Source organism: Rhamphochromis longiceps, linkage group LG9 (assembly GCF_057381845.1).
Source record: "Rhamphochromis longiceps isolate RC_006_pf linkage group LG9, R_longiceps_female_GT1.1, whole genome shotgun sequence".
Lineage (NCBI taxonomy): Eukaryota > Metazoa > Chordata > Actinopteri > Cichliformes > Cichlidae > Rhamphochromis > Rhamphochromis longiceps.
This window is the reverse complement of record NC_140565.1, coordinates 17,740,919-17,757,570: the sequence shown is the minus strand read 5'-3', so window position 1 is coordinate 17,757,570 and position 16,652 is coordinate 17,740,919. Positions and strand designations below refer to the sequence as shown.

General features: G+C 40.9%; 1 protein-coding gene across 2 annotated transcripts in view; it reads left to right on the top strand.

Moving 5' to 3' along the window:
* The window catches only part of pola1 (polymerase (DNA directed), alpha 1), a 71,914-nt gene that overhangs the window by 7,277 nt on the left and 47,985 nt on the right, over window positions 1–16,652 (top strand). For both annotated transcript variants that reach the window (XM_085418571.1, XM_085418570.1), the window contains exons 22-26: window positions 3,938–4,057; window positions 4,158–4,248; window positions 4,341–4,465; window positions 4,598–4,747; window positions 6,686–6,808. In XM_085418571.1, the coding sequence (XP_085274697.1) occupies window positions 3,938–4,057; window positions 4,158–4,248; window positions 4,341–4,465; window positions 4,598–4,747; window positions 6,686–6,808 (609 nt within the window). The remainder of the gene's footprint in view (window positions 1–3,937; window positions 4,058–4,157; window positions 4,249–4,340; window positions 4,466–4,597; window positions 4,748–6,685; window positions 6,809–16,652) is intronic.

Here is a 16,652-nt window from a genome sequence, read left to right as displayed (position 1 = left end):
CCACAGGCCAGTCATTTTCAACAATGAACATTGTGTGCACTGTCTCACACACACAAACTCTCAGTTCAACCAAGTCCACAAACAAGAATATAATAATCTACAATAGCATTTACTTTTGCTTTCGTGCAAGTTTTCAATCAGCGTTGCATATCTGGCTCTTTGCTTACTCAGGGCAGCACTGGCGACTTGCCCGCTGGCTTTTAGCAGAGTGGGAAAATGCGTTAAATCTCCCTTTTGAATATGTGTCTTGAACAGCTTCAGTTTGTTGACAAACGCAAACACACTTTGCACTAGGTCAGGGAGCATTTTTAACTTACCCTGCAGGGTCAGGTTCAGTCTGTCCAGTGGAAATTCCAAAAGTCAGGAATAGTTTGGTCAGCTTTGCACAGCCCCACAAGCCCGTTCACAGATCCCATCATGGCTGGTGCTCCATCCGTGGCTATTGCAGTTAATTTCGTTATGGGCAGATTTGCTTTTTCAAATGCAGCCATCATGGTTTCTTTCACATCTATGCCACGGGTTCTGTCTTTTAATGGCACAATATCCAGGAGTTCTTCTTTGATCACACAATCGTTTGAAACAGACCGTGCAAATATTGCCAACTGAGGCTTGTCTTGTATATCACAACTCTCATCCAATGCGACACTAAAATACTCACATGCTTGAAGGTCAGAGTGCAACTGTGATTCAATAGCCGTGTTAATGTCCGATATTCTGTGTTCAACAGTGTGGCGGGACAGTTGGACGTCTGATACCATGCGTTTTAATTTGTCGTTTTCAGGAGACAAGATTTCAACAACATCACTGAGGCATTTTTTAACGAACTCCCCTTCATTGTATGGCTTTTTAGCCCGTGCAATGTTCCAAGCCAGCTGATAGGATGCGAGCGTTATGGTCTCTGACCGCTTCGTAAATTTTTGGAAAAACTGTATCTGCTTTTCTGCCTGACTTTTCAAAGTGGCCAACTCGTGCTTGCGAAGTTCAGTCCCTTTTGGAAATTCCTGGTCGATGTTAGCATGGAGTGAGCTGAAGTGGCGCTGAAGATTTGAAGCTTTGAAATGCGCTAATGACGTCTGACATATAAGGCAGAATGGCTTACCATTGCGTTCAACAAAAAAATATAAACTCTCCCACTCTGTTAAAAACGTCCTGTGTTCATCTTCATATTTTCTTTTTGCTGTGCATTTTTTTCCTGCCATTTTAAGGGCGAACTTGCTCCTACTGGGAAACTTTGCGGTATTTTCATCTCACACACATGCGCATTTGATGAAAATACCGTATTGAACTCAAGCGAAGCGAACGCGCACATTTTAAAACAACAACATAAAAAAAAATCAAAACACAAACATATACTTTGATATGAACGTAAGAGCCGCATGAAACCAGGCAAAGAGCCGCGGGTTGGCCACCCCTGATATAGCACATTTAATTATAACAGGAACATTGACCAAAGTGCTGTACAAGAATACAAAATACCTATTAAAATAACCTATAATATTGATACCAAACATCAAATATGAATTAACAAATAACTCTCATGCTGTATTAAAAGCCAGTAAATAAAAAAGTTTTTTAAGATAAGATTGAAAAAGATTGACAGCAGGAGCCTGTCTGATGTGTAGGGGTAAATTAATCCACAGCTTAGGCGCTACGATTGCAAATGCTCGATCGCCTCTGTGAACCAGCCTCGACCTCGGTATGGCTAAAAGCAAAAGACCCCTTGATCTAAGAGACCTAAAGGGTGCATAAGGCTGCAAGAGGTCAGACAAATACCTGGGAGCCTGTCCATTCAGGGCTTTGTAAGTCAACAATAAATTTTTTTTAAAGTAATTCTGAAGTGGTGAGGGAGCCAATGAAGAGAGGCAAGCACCAGGGAAATATGTTCACATCTTTTAGTACGTGTCAGAAGATGAGCTGCAGCATTCTGGACCAACTGCAGTCTTGTCAGGCAGGTCTGGCTAACTCCAGCGGAGTTGCATTAGTGCAGCTGGGATGTAATAAAAGCATGAATCGCCAAAAAATGATCTCACCTTAGATAACAGCCTCAGTTTGAAGAAAGACCACTGTACAACTGAGCTAATCTGTTTTTCAAAGGTGAAATTGCTGTCAAATATAACCCCAATATTTTTGGCATGCAATTTAATAAAAGGCTAAAGACTGTGCAGGTTAAAATGGGAGGTGCTGGGATTGCCACTTGGTCCAAAAATTATCACTTCGGTTTTGTTCTCATTGAAGTTAAGGAAGTTTGAGGCCAACCGGGATTTAACTTCACCGAGACGCTGAAGTAAGGGTTCTAGTAATGCAGTCTCTCTCAGCTGATCAAGAAAAGCATAACAAGTCTAAGCCACAATAGCAATATCATCATCTGACATTTTGGTTTTAGGTTTCTCACACACGTTTCCACACTTATTGTTTATTCCTTGGACTCCATATTTTTAAAAGTGATGCAATTCAGCCAATTTCCAAAAAGATGATTCTGTTCATCTTCAGTTTCAGCTGACTGCAGGTTTCTCCAACCTTATAAACAATGCATTTGCATAATGAATGAACCCAGCACCACTGATAGAAGACCTCAAGACTGATCTGTAGAAGTCACTTGGATGAGTGTCGAAGCGTTTCTCCCACTGAAAACACAGTCAAGATAAACAATCAACTTTTTTGAGATTTCCTTACCTACAGTATATGATTGAGTGTGCATCAAGACAAATGCAGATAATTATTTAGTAAGCAGGCTGAAGGTGACGCTGGCTTTATGGACAAAAAACACCAAAATTAGATAAGCTACTGAAGTGGGTCATGTCAGTAGCACTGTATGGGAACAGCCACAGTCATTTAAGCTGTATCGTTATGAGTCTGCATGGCGTTAATGTCAGGGCTGTGTGCTGTGGGTCTGGGTAAGATGTTGATATTTTTATGCTGGATTGTCATGTGCTTTCTGTATCTTGGTATTTTCTGCAAAGGCAACAGGTGAGATGTTGAAAGCAGCTTTATTCAAACAGAGTACTCATTTCAAAAAGCATAAAATTTAATTGTAGGGTCGTATTTTAAAGCAGTTGGTTTCAGGAGCTACAGTTTTACATATTTGTGTTGGAAATGATAACTGTTTCACTGAGTTTTCAATTAATTCATTTTTTACGAGTTTCTTGATATCATAAATTTAGCATTTAGTACCAATAACAGAATTACATGACCTTTGGTATCCAGCTTGATTCAGCTAAAATAGCAAACATGTATTTCAGGGCGATCACACCGTAGTCTTTCTGCCTTTCTGATTATTGAGTTGAGGCAGATTTACAGTGACTATAGACCAACTGATATCCAATATTTTAGCTTTTTTTTAAGAGCGATTAAAAATATGACATTCGAATTTATCGGCTAATATATAATTTTTTTTTTCCTTTTGTCTTTTGGACACACAATACAGTAAACAGACTTCCCACTCCCAACGTTTGTTATTTTTACTTGTTTATTTACTCATTTCCGTTTTACTCAGCTCTGCTTGGATCAGCTCTTCGGTCCAAATGTGTGTGTTTCCAACAGGGAAGTTGCAGTGTGCCCTCTGGTGGGCAGATTATACAATGTCAGCACTCGTAACATGGGTTGACGGGTTTTTCTCCAATCTTTTATCTACTTTTTAAAATTTTTATAATGCTGATATCAGTAAAAACAACTAAAAATGCTGTCACAATCCACTCACACTTGTCTGACAAAGACATCAGTTTTACTTCACAAAACTATTATTCTTTCAAACTTCTGCCTTCATTCATTCGTGTTTTTAACCGACTTGTTTCAAGTCCAAACCAACATGTTTTCCCATTTTCTTTGAGGCAAAAAAAAATAAATCCTTTTTTCACATCTTGTTCTGGAAGCTCTAATCGCCGTATGTGACAGAAAATGTCCTGGAAAATGAGTTTTTCTCCCTGCTTTGTCTCTGCAGTCTCGTACTCTGATGGGAGGCCGCTCTGAGAGGAACGAGTTCCTGCTGCTTCATGCCTTCCACGAGAAAGACTACATCGTCCCTGACAAACCTTCTTTCAAAAAAGCACAGCTCGAGACGGTGAAGATGCAGCCAAATAACACACGCAGCTGAATTTTTGTTTTTTCCAAATTAGTTAATTGAAATAAAGCTCCTTCTATTTTTTTCTTTTTTTTTCCAGGCTGAAGGCGAAGATGATGTGGATGCAGGCAAAGGCAAGAGGAAGAAGAAGGCAGCCTATGCTGGAGGTTTGGTGCTGGATCCTAAAGTTGGTAAGCACTGGGCATGTCTAAAAAAATGTATTTACTCACCTTGTTTTTTCATGTTTACGCAATTATTTTAACTCTCTTCTTCTCATTTTTAGGTTTCTATGATAAGTTTGTGCTGCTGCTTGACTTCAACAGTCTGTATCCTTCAATCATCCAAGAGTTCAACATCTGCTTCACCACCGTGCAGAGGGAGGCTCAGAACTCCCAGAAGAAGAAAGAGGTAGTGTTCAAAAACTGGTCACAAGTTGTGTTTATAGGTTGAGCCTGTTGTCCAGCTACGTTAATGCTAAATGCTTCGGATTCGAGATTCAATTCATTTACACACTTTTGACTTGTGTTTTCATGGGAACAGGTGGATGACCCAGAGGAAATTCCCGAGATTCCAGATCCTAACCTAGAAATGGGAATCCTGCCCAAGGAAATCAGGAAGCTGGTTGAACGGCGTAAGCAGGTCAAAGGGCTCATGAAACAGCAAGACATCAACCCAGATCTCTACCTGCAGGTACACACGTGAACACACACTAGCGGTAGGGGTGGTATTTGTGAGCTGGTGTCAGAATAGAACAGAGAAGCTTTATTGTTATTGCATGTGACGTCTTTCGTGAATGAAAAGTCTTTTTTCCATTGGTACCTACTCGGATTGACTCACCACGGTTTTCCATTAGGTCATAGTACCTGGTACCCCCTGCTCTGACAAGGGCTCCAAAGCGATCCGAGCAGGTAGGGCTGCTCAATTAATCGAATTTTAATCACGATTACGATCTGGGCTTTCAACGATCATTAAAAATGACTGAGCCGATTATTAGCCCCTCCCTCATTTATCCGCGACACCTTAAAGGCCGGTCCGTGAAAACCGGTCCGTGGCGCAAAAAAGGTTGGAGACCGCTGATTAAGAAGACCCGAGGGAAGCTCGGAAAGCTAAGCAGAAGTTATTTGGAGAGTGACTGCCGTTGGTTGAAAAGAGAGTTTAAAAAAAAAAAAAAAAAAAACTTCAGTGGTGTTGCACACCATTTTATATTATTTTTTTAAAGTCATTGTTAACCTTTTAAAGCCGGTCAGAGCAGCACGCTCCGTTTTGCGTAACTATTTTTAAATCCCTGTAGAACCTGAACCGTGTAAGCTAGCGCAATAATTTGTTTTGCATATGAAACCGGAGGAGTTGTACTTACATCTTATGCCATCAGCTTGTCCTCGGTCACGGTTTCCTTCCACATATAGCTTTGCAAAAATTGCATAAAAAGCGCTTGCAGGAACAAAAACATAATATTCCAGAAACACGCTTTGCCGTTCCTATCAGCTGTTCGTAACACTTCCCACAGTGAAATGAGGCACATGCTGTTTTCTTTGCAAATTTGCATCATAGGATTGTTTTTTGTTTTTCCTGCAGTATATAAAAATTGGTGTATCTCCAAAATAAAACTATGAAGACACTCAAAATAAATTTCCTGTGGTGGGAAACTATTTTTTGCAACTTTATTGTATTTAAAGTTTTGAGGGATAAACCTCTTAAATTTCTCCAAGTAGAAATATATGTAAACAAAACAAAAGCGATTTTCAATTTTTTTTGTAGTTTATTGCACTTTTTTGCAATTTATGTAATTACTATGGACTTAATGCATACATATTATTAAAATATGGGCTATAACAGTTGTATTGATGTATAGCAACTTGAAATGCTCCCACAAATGGCACTACAGCATGTAAAAAAAAAAAAAAAAAAATATAAGCTCTGGTGGACTTGGTTCCATAGTAGGTCTTAAAGGGTTAAATAAATATCGTCAAATAATCGTGATCTCAATTTCAGTGAAAATAATCGTGATTATCATTTTTGCCATAATCGAGCAGCCCTACGAGCAGGTACTGAAATGTGACGTCATCAGACTTGTAAACAAGACGCCACTGATCAGCCAATCAGTGGCGTCTTGTTTACGAAATTCAAAACCACCCCAGCAACGAGGGAAATGGCTACAAGAAACAACGCCGTGGTCCCCAAGTCGGACGAAAAGTCACAGACGGAGCAGCAGGTTTATCGTCGCCTCGATGTCCACCTTTGTTATAGCGTTCGTGTCGCATACTAATTACGTCACGGGATGCTCAGACGTGTTGCTATAACAACAACCAAGCACATTGGGTGGTATTCAATTGTTATGCAAAACCAGACTATCCGAGTCAAGCCCTGGCAAGTCGATCCGAGTAGGTACTAATGGAAAGACGGCTAAAGTTGCACACATACTCAATAAATGAAAAACAATATGTAATAATATATAAAAATCAGTGCAGTGTATAAAACAGTGTACCTAAGAAATGGCAGAAACTTAGATGAGACTGATGGAAAGCGCCACACCATATCATATCGGATTAATTAAATCTGTTGTTGAATATTTTGCTGCGCTGCACTCATTTTAGCCGGTTTTCCCATTGGAATATTTTTGTCCCTCAGTACGACATCCGTCAGAAGGCTCTGAAGCTGACTGCTAACAGTATGTACGGTTGCCTGGGATTCAGCTACAGCCGCTTTTACGCCAAGCCACTTGCTGCCCTGGTTACACACAAGGGTAGGGAGGTGAGTACACAAACACACTGCTGACTTTAAAGGCTATGTGGACCTCGAGCGTTTTAGCTGTAAAGCTTTGTTTTTAGAGCAGTATCTGGATCTATAAAAGGCACCAAATACACTGAGACTGATTAAATACAAGTTTATCCTACTTTCTTTTGAAAAGTGTAAAGAACAGTCCAACGTTCATCCACAAGAGGGCACAGCTACATTATATTCAGCACTGTGCAACACTCCTTACTCTGGCCTATTTTCTTTGACTTGTCATTTGTTTTCTGCTTTATCCTGACTCACATTTGTTTCTACAAATGTCTTTGTTTCTCCCACACCCTGTGCCCTTTTCTGTCTCCCAAATATGATTACATCTTCAATTTCATTTAGTCAGAATAAGAGACTTTCCTTATTTTCGGTGATATCAGTGACACTATGCAAGTATTTTCCAATAACAGAATGCCACGGGCACTCTTGAATCTAACCCTCTCCATTTAAAGTCTCATTGTGTAAGCACTTCTTTCAACACACAAATGGAATGACAGTGGCATGCACGCTCAATAAATTGGTGCAAAGATGCATGTGTACTGCATGACATAAACAGCTAAAGCTGGTATTGTAACTGAACACCCCACACACACACGAGCACACACACACTCACACTCTCCCACTATGTCAGTGGTAGTACTCATGTTCATTTAATGAGCTCTAACAGTACAAGTCCTCAGCAGAGGCATCAGGCTTTGCCTCAGGGGAGTCCTTCATTAAGATCCCCTTACACACTCATTGTGCTCCCTAATAGAGGGCAGGGCAGTAACTCACTGTGCGTGTTTGTTATTTTGTCAGTCCGTTTGGGCCTCCAGTCATGCTTGTTGTTCAGCTGACAGAGCTACATTGTTAAAGTTGTGTATTGGATTTGCTGCTGCAGGTGGGAGTTTCTGTCCCTCAACACTTCACCGCTTATATCTTGTAGTTCGTATTTATCAACAGCCTGAGGTAGATGGGTTCATTTACATTTGTACCTCCTGCTTGCTTTACATAATCCGGGAAGCATCACCATTCTCGTGTAAGGAGTAGACTAGATTTCCATTATTCGAAGGCTTTGCTCTTGCCCGTGTTGCTAGATTTAGAAGCCCTAATTTAATCATGTGGAATAGACTTACAGCTAGCAGCTATTTTCACAACCTTTCTTGTTGATTTATTTGTTGTATAAAAACTGAAACCTCAAAGTTATTTATCACAGGAGGGCCAGAAATCCAAATTTAGTTGGAGAAAATGCTGACACAGATGTCACCATTAGTGAGTCACATTAAGATAGTTATATGCTACACCTTCAAGCTGATCACTCTGCTGGTGCCTGGAAGTAAGAAGGTTTCACTAGAACAGATTCGATTGGGTACATTGAGAATACAGATACTGATGTCCAATGTCCCTGAAGCAAAAGGGAGTTCGCATCATACATAATGGGATTATACATATCTAACCAAGGCTGTATTAAAAACCTGTGAAGCATAAGTGGTGTAACAGTAAAATGATGCAGCTGGAGCTCTTTTGTAATGGTGGGACTGGAAGGATGTGAAATTGTCCTTGCTTTTGAAAAAGTCTAACAACAACTGATGTGTATATAAAAGATGTTTTGTTTTTGTTTTTTGTGCTTCATGAACAAAACATTTTCATCATGTCCGCACAGAAATGGAGCATTTTTGTTGCCCATTATCCATAGCATGCTAACAGGATTACCATTAAGAGCTGAGCAGACATCATCCCAATCTATATCTGAATCTGGGACTCCTTTGCCCCCATATGGAGCTCACACTGACGGTGGCGAGTCCTTGTTACGGTCAGTATAAAAGATGGAGGTAGCTACAGCGATTGGTTTCTGAAGCCTTGAAGAGTGTTTTCATTTCAAATGCAGGTTTATTTTTATTTTTGTTTTTTATCCTGAAGCTATGCCCATATTTAATACTGTTTGTGGTACTTTGTGTAGATGGCTGTATCCTCAGTGTTGAGAAGAGGGCAGGGTGTAGATTAGGTTTGGTCGACTGACCCGTTTGCCACGGAATATCGAACAGTCCTCGAGGCCTGGTGCGAGTCATGCGCGTCTGCCCCAGGCTTCTTCCACCCGTCCTATCAAAATAAAGCATAAAAACATAAATTACTGTTATTGAAGAGTCGCTTGGTTACCTGATTTTTACCTGATTATCTGTTGCAGTTACTCCTCAATGAAATGATTATTCCTTAATTAGTATTATTAATAATTATTACTCTAATTAGTATGTTCAGCGGTAAATGGGCTTGTTCTTATGTAGCGCTTTTCTACTCTACTCAAAGCGTTTTATACAACACGCCTCAGTCACCCCAGCACTTTTTTCTTCCTAAGTGGTGCTTTCTAACATTCACATTTTCATGAACGCATCAGAGGAGCAACTTGAGGTTCTGTATCTTACTTAGACATGCAGATGGGAGCAGCCAGGCATTGAACGGCCCACCTTTCAGTTAGTAAAGTCCCTACATCCTGAGCTACAGCCACCCAAGTATGAAGTCAACCTCCAAGCATCACAATGTGACACAAATACATTTGCCAGGATCAAATACCTTACTACTCTACAGTTATCCTTACACAGTTGCTGAACATTATAAGCCTTTATACAGAAGGTTATACTGGTGGTATGTCTCATTAGACTGCATTGGGTTTATCAAGGTGTACTTAATAATGTGTCAGCTGAGTGTTTATACTAATAGTGATTCAGATGCTTTGCAGGTTTGTTGGAAACTAAAATTTCCTCCAAAGTTTTCTAAAACTTCTCAAGTTGTCCTGTGTGGCGAGGAGGCTGTAAGCAAATTGGATGTAGGACTTCAGTACACTACAGAGAGACGTGCGTCAAAAAGGTCATCAGTCAGTGTGCGGTGTACACACACGTACCTCGGCTTGCTGATGAAGCAGGAGATCCCACTTCACACAATCTTAGTGTTTTGTTTACTTTGTATCTATGATCCTACCACAACTCTATTTATATAGCAGCTTGTGTGTTTGGAGAGCGCGTGGCTTCAGCACCAGCCTGCTGATAATAAGGCAACATGCTGTGGAAGATATTCTTTGAAATTTACTTTTTGTCAGTTTTACTTGTATATAAGTGTGTGTGTGTGTGTGTGTGTGTGTGTGTGTGTGTGTGTGTGTGTGTGTGTGTGTATAAATCTTATAGCATCTAAAATAGGATTTTTGTAGGACAGTTTTTCCAGCACTTGAGCATCGTATGCTCGTCAAGGAAAAGCAGCAGATCAGCAGTAGTACGAACCAAATGTGTCTGTTTTACTGAATTGTACAGAGTCCTAAAGTTAACAGGAGGCAAGCCGAGTAGTTCTCGGTAGTTTCCGACTGCAGCGAGCCAGAAAAGCCAGCTGGCATTTATAACTGGGTTTCTAGTGTATTTGTGGGCATTGCCATTTGCACTCCCACCCCCATTTTAATCGTCACATTTGCACTCCACTTTCATCTCATGATTTAGGAGGCTTTTTATTTTTGTAATTGTAACATGTACACTGATCACCACTCTGTCCACAGTGTAAATCCACCCTCCTCTCGCGCCCCTGCGTTCCCTTCATCTGTTTGGATGAGTGTCCAGAGTGAATGTTCATGTGTTCTCTGTATTTATTGATTGGCCCGGCTCTCATCTTTCTCTCGCTCTCGTTTTAAAATGAGGCCTAACCCCCCAGTGTGGCCGGATGGCTCAGGCTGCAGGCCACGGCAGTGTCTCAGCCCTGGGCTTAGATGGGGGTTGACAGACCCTTGGCTGTGGACCTTCTGATCAAATTTGCCAACTTAGGAGGGGAAAGCCCCCCACTTACATCTCCTCCTGATTCTTGTGCGTCTTCCTTGGGTATGTCTTCTATCGTGTGTGTGTGTGTGTGTGTGTGTGTGTGTGTGTGTGTGTGTGTGTGTGTGTGTGTGTGTGTGTGTGTGTGTGTGCTACTACTACCCATCTGTGTGTGCGTGCACAAGTGCTACTGGCCGAACTCTGCCCTTTGTCGGGACCATTTGTTGTGGCCCTGTTCTGTCCTGGTATGTGTGGGTATTAAAGGGGGGGATGATGGGTATTAAGAGGAAGGTGAAGGTTTAGGATTACACAGTCAAGGGTCCTCCACAGATTGATGTCCCCCTCACTCCCTCAGCGTTATTTTGGGTTCTTTTGTATGTTCGCCAGAGAGCATTTGGGTGCAGAGAAATGGTTGTATGACACAGACAGACAGCTTGCACACATGTGATTATTTCGTTTTTAATTTTATTTATTTTTTGTTAATGGGTTGATAAATGCATCTGTCACACCAGAAAGATCTTTTTTTGGCCACAGGCTGCTGGATCTCCGAATTCATCCACTAAATGAGGAGATTTTAATTTGGGGGGGAAAGGTTTCCGCAAACCTGCTTAGGGATGACGAATCAGCTGCAGGTTTAGAACAACTACATGATTTTTCCTTTGTTGACCTGTGTTATTGTTAATGTTTCTAGTCACTTGAAATGGCAAAGAGTCTGTACTTGAATTTAATTTGTGTTTATGAAATCAGAAGCTCGCTTTTTAAAATTCTCAATTGTTTAGTTTGGCCTGCTTCTCTTGCATGATGGTGTGTTTACGTCGTCCTAATCGAGTGATGTTCACAGCGCAGGCCGAGGGAAGCTGCTTATTGTTGCGGATCGCAGATTGGTTTGACCTTTGACCCTTTTGCCTGCAAATCTGACAACCATTAGCAGGTGTGTGTCTCTCCGGATGGAGGGTGACTCCTAAAAGCCATTCTGCTGTAATTGAGTCTCTGTCCTTGTGTTTAAAAACAGCCTGACAGGAGCTCGTAGTTGACATTATTGGCTGGCATGCAGAGTGAAGATAGAAGCTGGCTTCTGTAACGGAGCTGAGGGTGCAGAGAGGTCAGAGTTTGGTTTAGGTTAAACCCTCTCCCGTACGTACGTGTGTGCAAGGGTGCATGTGCTCGTAATGAAGTCTAAGTAAATATTGTTGCCCCTGGTGTCCCTTGTTCTGCTTCTGTATCATCTCTCTTGTCTCAAGAATCACAAATCAGTTCCCAGAATTAGACACAGAAATACCTGAACCAACCTATCACGTCTCATTTGTGGTCGCATCTGTCAGACTGCATGCTCTGATGTCATGTGAGTAAATACTGTTGCCCTCATTTCTTTCATTGAGGGTTTCAGAATCACAGTGGTCATTTTTACATTTCCCTGAATTAGACATAAGAATACATAAGCCTGCCTACTCCGCCGGTGCGTTTGGGGAAATGAGGGCTGCGATGTTTCCATGATCCTGTAGTCCTTTTAAAGAGTGGGCTTTTCTCTTGATAGGAGTGGACTTAACAAATAGTCACATGGGAGCAGCGCTGCTATTCTGGCATCAATAGCGTGTCTGTGAGGGCGGACGGTGGACCGCGCAGGGGCTCAGAGTTTAAACGGCGACTTCGTAACACCTGCTAATGAGGCCATGTGAGAATGAGCTTATGGCAGAGATTATAATTGATAATGGATTCATCTGGCGTGCATTTGAATTTATTTGTTTACTTTATAACTTTATTTTGAAAAGTTCTATATAAATACTAATAAACTAAATAAGGGTTTGTTTTCCCTCAGAATTATTTATTCTATGGATTTTGTTCCCACATAAACATGTTTTATGAGTGAGCAGCTATTTAAATTTTACATAAAGAAGAACCACATTTTGAGTCTTTTCAAACGCAGCTTTTAACATTTTAAAAAAGATTAACTTCAGTAGCACAAGTTTTTAAAATTCATTTTAGTGACTTTGTTCTAAATCAATGGCAGCCATACTGAGTAATAATTAGTATTAATAATAGTAGTAAATAATTCATAATAACAATACTAAATCATCAATAATTATAGTGACTGACCCCCAAAAAGAGCATTACTATTTACCCTGTGGAGTGAGTTGAATTTATTTATAGTGTTAGCTTTTAGTTAGGGGTGCAATGATATCTGTATCGATATTGAACCGTTCGATACAGTGCTTTCGGTTCGGTACGCATATGTATCGAACAATACAACATTTGTAATTTATTTTATCAATTTTCCTTCTGACGATGCTGTCTGTGTTGAGCGCTCAGTGAATCTGTGTTCGACTACTCCGCCTAGGCTGCACTGTCCAGCGCAGATCCACTGAGCGCTCAACACAGACAGCATAGTCAGAAGGAAGAGCGCAGGGCAAGCTAGCAAGACAGAAGTTAAGCTCTACTTGCAACAAGCAAATTGAACCTCATTCAGATCTGGCGTTTGGAATTATTTTGGTTTTCATGTGACGTATGACCCTGAAGGTAAGCGAGTCATGGACTAAAGTAAAACAGTATGTTGGATGTGCCGTGCAATGCTCAATTACATTGGTGTGAACTAGTGTGTTAGCGCAGTTAGCTCGTTAACGTGTTGGCCGTCTAGCCCCATGCACGGAGCGATCGGCGGTAGCTCGTTAACGGAGATTTGCCGTGTTGTGGCGTTAAGGTCATTTCAACGAGATTAACCTGAAAGCACTAGTGGGAACACAACGAATATGACTGCACATTTACGCCGACATCATCCTAGTGCAAAGACAAAAACAACAAGCATGCATGCTACAAACTTTAGCCGAGTCATTTAGACAGCTGTTAGCACATGATTCTCCTTATGCTGCTGAGAATATAGCCCAGAAGAAGCGGATAGTATAGCTTTTATTTTGGAAAGAGCCATTTCTCTGTAATAAACTCTCTTTTCCAAAGATGAGTGATTCCTCAATCAGATACAGGGCTTGCAATATCGCTAGCCCGACGTCCCGAAGCTAGCGATTTTTTCAGTCGGGCTACCAAAATCTATCTCTTCCCTGCCCGTCGGGCTATTGTAGGAAGGAAAAATATATGTCAATGCTTTTGCATTCTTTCAGAAATGTAGCTGGGTAATTATGTCATTGGCATCGGTGAGCCACTGTCAATATGTGACATATTGAAATCGCGTTTGAATTTGCGCTTGTTTTTTTGCTTTCACTTTGCAATCGTGCGAACTGTGTATAGAGAGCGACAGTACTGATCTGTGAGTGATGATAATTTGTGCACCAATTACTCTGACATCGTCTTATTAATCGTTAGCTTACTATGCAAACATGACAAGTGAAATCTCCTGCAGCAAGCTTAAACATGTGAGAGGTTGATCACGCAGAGAATCGCTGAGCTTATGTGAGTGCGTGTGTAAAAGCATTTCAGTTCTGCTGAGCCAAATAAGACAGGTCAGGGTGAAGAAGTGACAGCCAAAGAAAAGCTTACCACAAAACGGAGAAGTTATGACAAATCAGACTATAAGGCAAAAAGAAAGTGCAGCTTTATGGTTTCATGGACAAAAGAATTTCTGTGGCTGCAATATGACAAGCTAAATAACCAGGGCTGCACATAAGTGGTCCGCAGGTGCGCATTCGCTGTCAAAATAAAAAAACACGCACAAGGGTTAGGGTTAAATTTAAAAACTGTACTTTTGAGTTAAAATATATATTTATAATTTTAATAAATGACAAATTAAAAATGCATGAACATTTTTTTGTATCGAAAAAATATCGAACCGTGACACCAAAGTATCGAACCGAACCGAACCGTGAATTTTGTGTATCGTTGCACCCCTACTTTTAGTGATTAGTAAAACCAGATATTTGAGATTAAATCATCATTATTCCACATTTTGTTGCATGCCAGTGCTTTTTTTTCCTTTGCTTTGCTTTTTGGGAACCATTTCTTTCTCAAATTCACTCCCCACCAACCAGTGGCATATTTAGTTGAGTACTTCGACGGTCTAGCATCTTTCAAAAGTTAGTAAGTCCCTCTGACTGTTGCTTTATTCCCCAGGCGCTCACTCTATTCGATAGAGCCATAGATTTGATTTGGTGTAGATTTCAAAAGCATGAATAATCATTTAAATTCATGATAATCATGATTTAATTATTGGCCACAATAATTTTCACTGCTTTTTTTTTTTTTTGTCTTCATGACAGCTGTATTGCACCCCCATTTAAAAAATATAAATAAAATAAATAAAAGTAATAAAAAGTCTGGCTTCACTGCTGCTCTTGTGTATCTGCCATTATATTGCTTATTTACTTGACAATGTATTAAAAACTTGGCTGAGAAAATGCAGTGACATACCAGGATGCGCCTTTTCCTGCTATTAAAGTACAGTATTATAATTGAGCGGACAGCAGGAGGATTGTTGTCATTGTTGAGTTATTTTCAATCAGTGTCGGCGTTTGTGATCTTGGCCGGTTGTATTAAATCAGTCACAGCTTTACAACAGATTGACCTTCCCGATGGCAGACATGAGAACACAGCTATGGCATCTGCCAGGACAGGTGTGTGTGTGTGTGTGTGTGTGTGTGTGTGTGTTGTGCTCTGTGCTCTGTGCTCGTGAATTCTTGCGTGCAAGTGAAATCATTTTAGTGAAAGAAGGACTTTCGGTCTCTGTGGGTGTGTACGGAGGTGTGTGCAGATATAACTTCACGGTAGCAGAAGAGAGCCTGTAAATCTTTTATGCATCTTTGCGTGTGCGAGGCTGTGTTCGTGAAAGAGTTTTGCAAACTTGTGTGTGTGTGTGCTCAAGTGCCTTGTGGACATGTTGTGTGTATGTCACCCCGCCACCCCCCAGCTCTGACAGTGGTGTGTTCCTCCACAGGTGCTATTTCAGTCGACCGACTGTCATCCCAAAATGCTTTTCAGCTGAGTGCTTTTCAAAACAATCGTCACTGGTGCCCCAGACTCTTTTTACAAGGGCCCTCTGCTACACAGAGGTTTAACATGCCGCTTCTGATCTGCTGATCAGTAGAAGGATGTATGTGGTGTGTATGTGTGTGTGCCAGAGTTCAAGATGTAATGATAATGGGGGGGGGGGTGGGGGGGCTCGCGCATTTATCTTTTGTCTTTACTGCTGCCTTTCAGTCTGCAAACCACTCATCACTCAACCAAGCAGGTCAGTTAAGAGTAATATTCTTATTAAAATGACAGCCTGGCAAAAGACAAAAGATATTTTGATGAGAAGTGTATGAGGGTTGGGGGGGTAGTGGATTCAAATAAAGAATACACGAGATTGACGTGACAACAAGACATGTAAGGCCTTAATAGATGAGGCCAACAAAAAGCTGAGCAACAGCTGGGAAAAGGAGGATATCACAACAAGGCTGAACCACTCATCAATTAGCATGACAGGGTGCAATAACGCACAGCTAATGGGTACAGCTCGTGTGCAGGCACACAGGTGCACATGCAAAGACATGAGGCGCTGTTAAAAGCACTAAATGAAAAGCTGTGAAAAGTCAAGTCAAAGATGGCGGGAAAATGCAGCTTTTAAAGTGAGATATTAGGACGGGTATTGAAAAGTGTCGATGGGTTTGTGTTAAGCGGCTTTGTAACAATATTCAGTCTGAAATCCATTGCTCCCTTTTAAACTTTGATTTAAAGTCTGAGTTGTATTCAGCTGGACAGGAGGTGTTATTTCCCTTAGACTTTGCCTCCTGTAGTTGTTACTCCTGGTCACTTTTTTCTTTTCTGTTTTTTTTTTTTTTTTTTTTTTTTTTTTTTTTTTTTTTTTTGGCATCTTTGAATGTTGCAAACTAGTGGTAGTACCACTTAACCAAAGTACATCTTCTGGAGCCCTGAAGTCTGTGTGTTCGAGGCACAAGGCAGATTTGTTGGGTACATTAGGTTTTAAAAATGAGTAGTGCAAAGGAAAAATGCCACATGGAAGCTGCATGTCAGTGTAAAACTCGTGCAGGAATACCGCACTAATGCTTTAACTGCTGAATCTAAACTTGGAGCGTCTGAAAATGCTGCTGCTGCTGCCAACTGCA